This window comes from Cyprinodon variegatus, unplaced genomic scaffold (assembly GCF_000732505.1).
Source record: "Cyprinodon variegatus isolate N-32 unplaced genomic scaffold, C_variegatus-1.0 Scaffold203, whole genome shotgun sequence".
Lineage (NCBI taxonomy): Eukaryota > Metazoa > Chordata > Actinopteri > Cyprinodontiformes > Cyprinodontidae > Cyprinodon > Cyprinodon variegatus.
Genome location: NW_015150656.1, coordinates 189107 through 190592, shown reverse-complemented (window position 1 = coordinate 190592; position 1486 = coordinate 189107). Strand labels below are relative to the sequence as shown.

At 35.1% G+C, this 1486-nt stretch overlaps 1 protein-coding gene across 4 annotated transcripts in view; it reads right to left on the bottom strand.

Moving 5' to 3' along the window:
- The window catches only part of LOC107088026 (endophilin-B2-like), a 48001-nt gene that overhangs the window by 34111 nt on the left and 12404 nt on the right, over positions 1 to 1486 (bottom strand). For all 4 annotated transcript variants that reach the window (XM_015379929.1, XM_015379930.1, XM_015379931.1 and 1 more), the window contains one exon: positions 223 to 351. In XM_015379929.1, the coding sequence (XP_015235415.1) occupies positions 223 to 351 (129 nt within the window). The remainder of the gene's footprint in view (positions 1 to 222; positions 352 to 1486) is intronic.

Sequence of the window (1486 nt, the reverse complement as noted above, 5' to 3'; positions counted from 1 at the left end):
ACTTCCATGATGCTACTAACAACCTCAAAAAAAAAATGTTTTCCCCTTAAGCCACAGATTTAAAGTCTAAGCCAACCGGTCCAGGACTGACAGAGAGTGAAGAGTGTCTAAGCGCCTCTGAAACCTGCAGTAAAACTTTAGCATCTGAGGATCACAGTCTGAAAATGACTTGGAGTGAGATGCTATCTAAATGTCACGCCTGTTTGGTGCTCATCCACTCACCATATGGTGTCCCAGGACCAAATTCCTTGGCTGCCTCTTCCATATACTGACCCAGCAGCTCAGCGTTTGTAACTCTAGAGGGAGCCTTCATGTCCAGTTTTTCATAGAGAAACTCCTCAATTCTGGCACCTGCAGAGGAACAAACACGTTTAATTTATGAGACATTAATAAAATACACAGATTAGCTGCTTTGATTAGCGACCCTTAGTGTCAGTTATTCAGAGCTTCAAGCTCTGCTAGTCTTCACAAATGAAATATCGGGGCAGTTTAATGCCTGTCGTTCCCAATCCTCATAAAAACAACATGTCAAAACCACAGAGTGGAAGAGAGAATAAGCAATGGAAAGAAACAAGAACTGTCTGGGATAAAGAAATTATTCTGGTCAGGAAGTTGATGTTTTTAATAACTTAACTGTTTATTTTTCTGTCAGTTCAAATAATGGAGTATTTAAAGTTCTAGACATGACACAAAATGGGGTGGATATAACACAACATATCTCACAATACCATAGGAAATATGCAATATTTCACAATACATTACAGTCCAGCTTTTGTCACAGATCCAGGTTTTATACGTTTTGTTTTTTTAAAGCCAATATTCTTTAAAAATGTTTTATTAGGAGAATTTTAATAACAGGATTCCTTTATAAGGTCTTTCTGAGACTTTTATTTTGTTTATATTGAGATTAAAATGTTATCAAATCAACCAGGTTTGGAAAATATATTAATTTAATACTTTAGGACAGATTGTTCAGCCTCAACTTATGGTAATTAAGGTGGTCTGTTTAGCTGTAAGGCAAGGAGACCATGATGTGCATTTATTTCATTATTATTGCAGCAATGAAAAGTTTTTCTTAATGAAAATTTGGAAAAAAAATCCCATCAATAAATTGAACTTGAATAAAATTCGTATTTAAAAAAGTTTTCGAGAGCAAATTTTCAGTTTCTCAATTTTTTTTCCAGTTATTTCCCTTTTTAACTTTCACATTTTCAACTTTACAGATTAAATATTTCCATATGTAATTGTTTCAGATTTTTCTTTATTCAGACAGCAATCTTTCTAAATGACCGACCCCATTCTCTTCACTTCAAGCTCAATAAAAAGGCTCATTCTTGACCAAATAAAATACTCTAACAACCAGCAGACCAATAGAAAGGCCTCTTTGCCTTACGCTCCAGAGGAAGCTCCGCCCCCTAATAGCGAAGAGAATGATGCATAAGATTTCTAAATGAATCAATCAGGCATTTTTAGGCATAGTTTTATA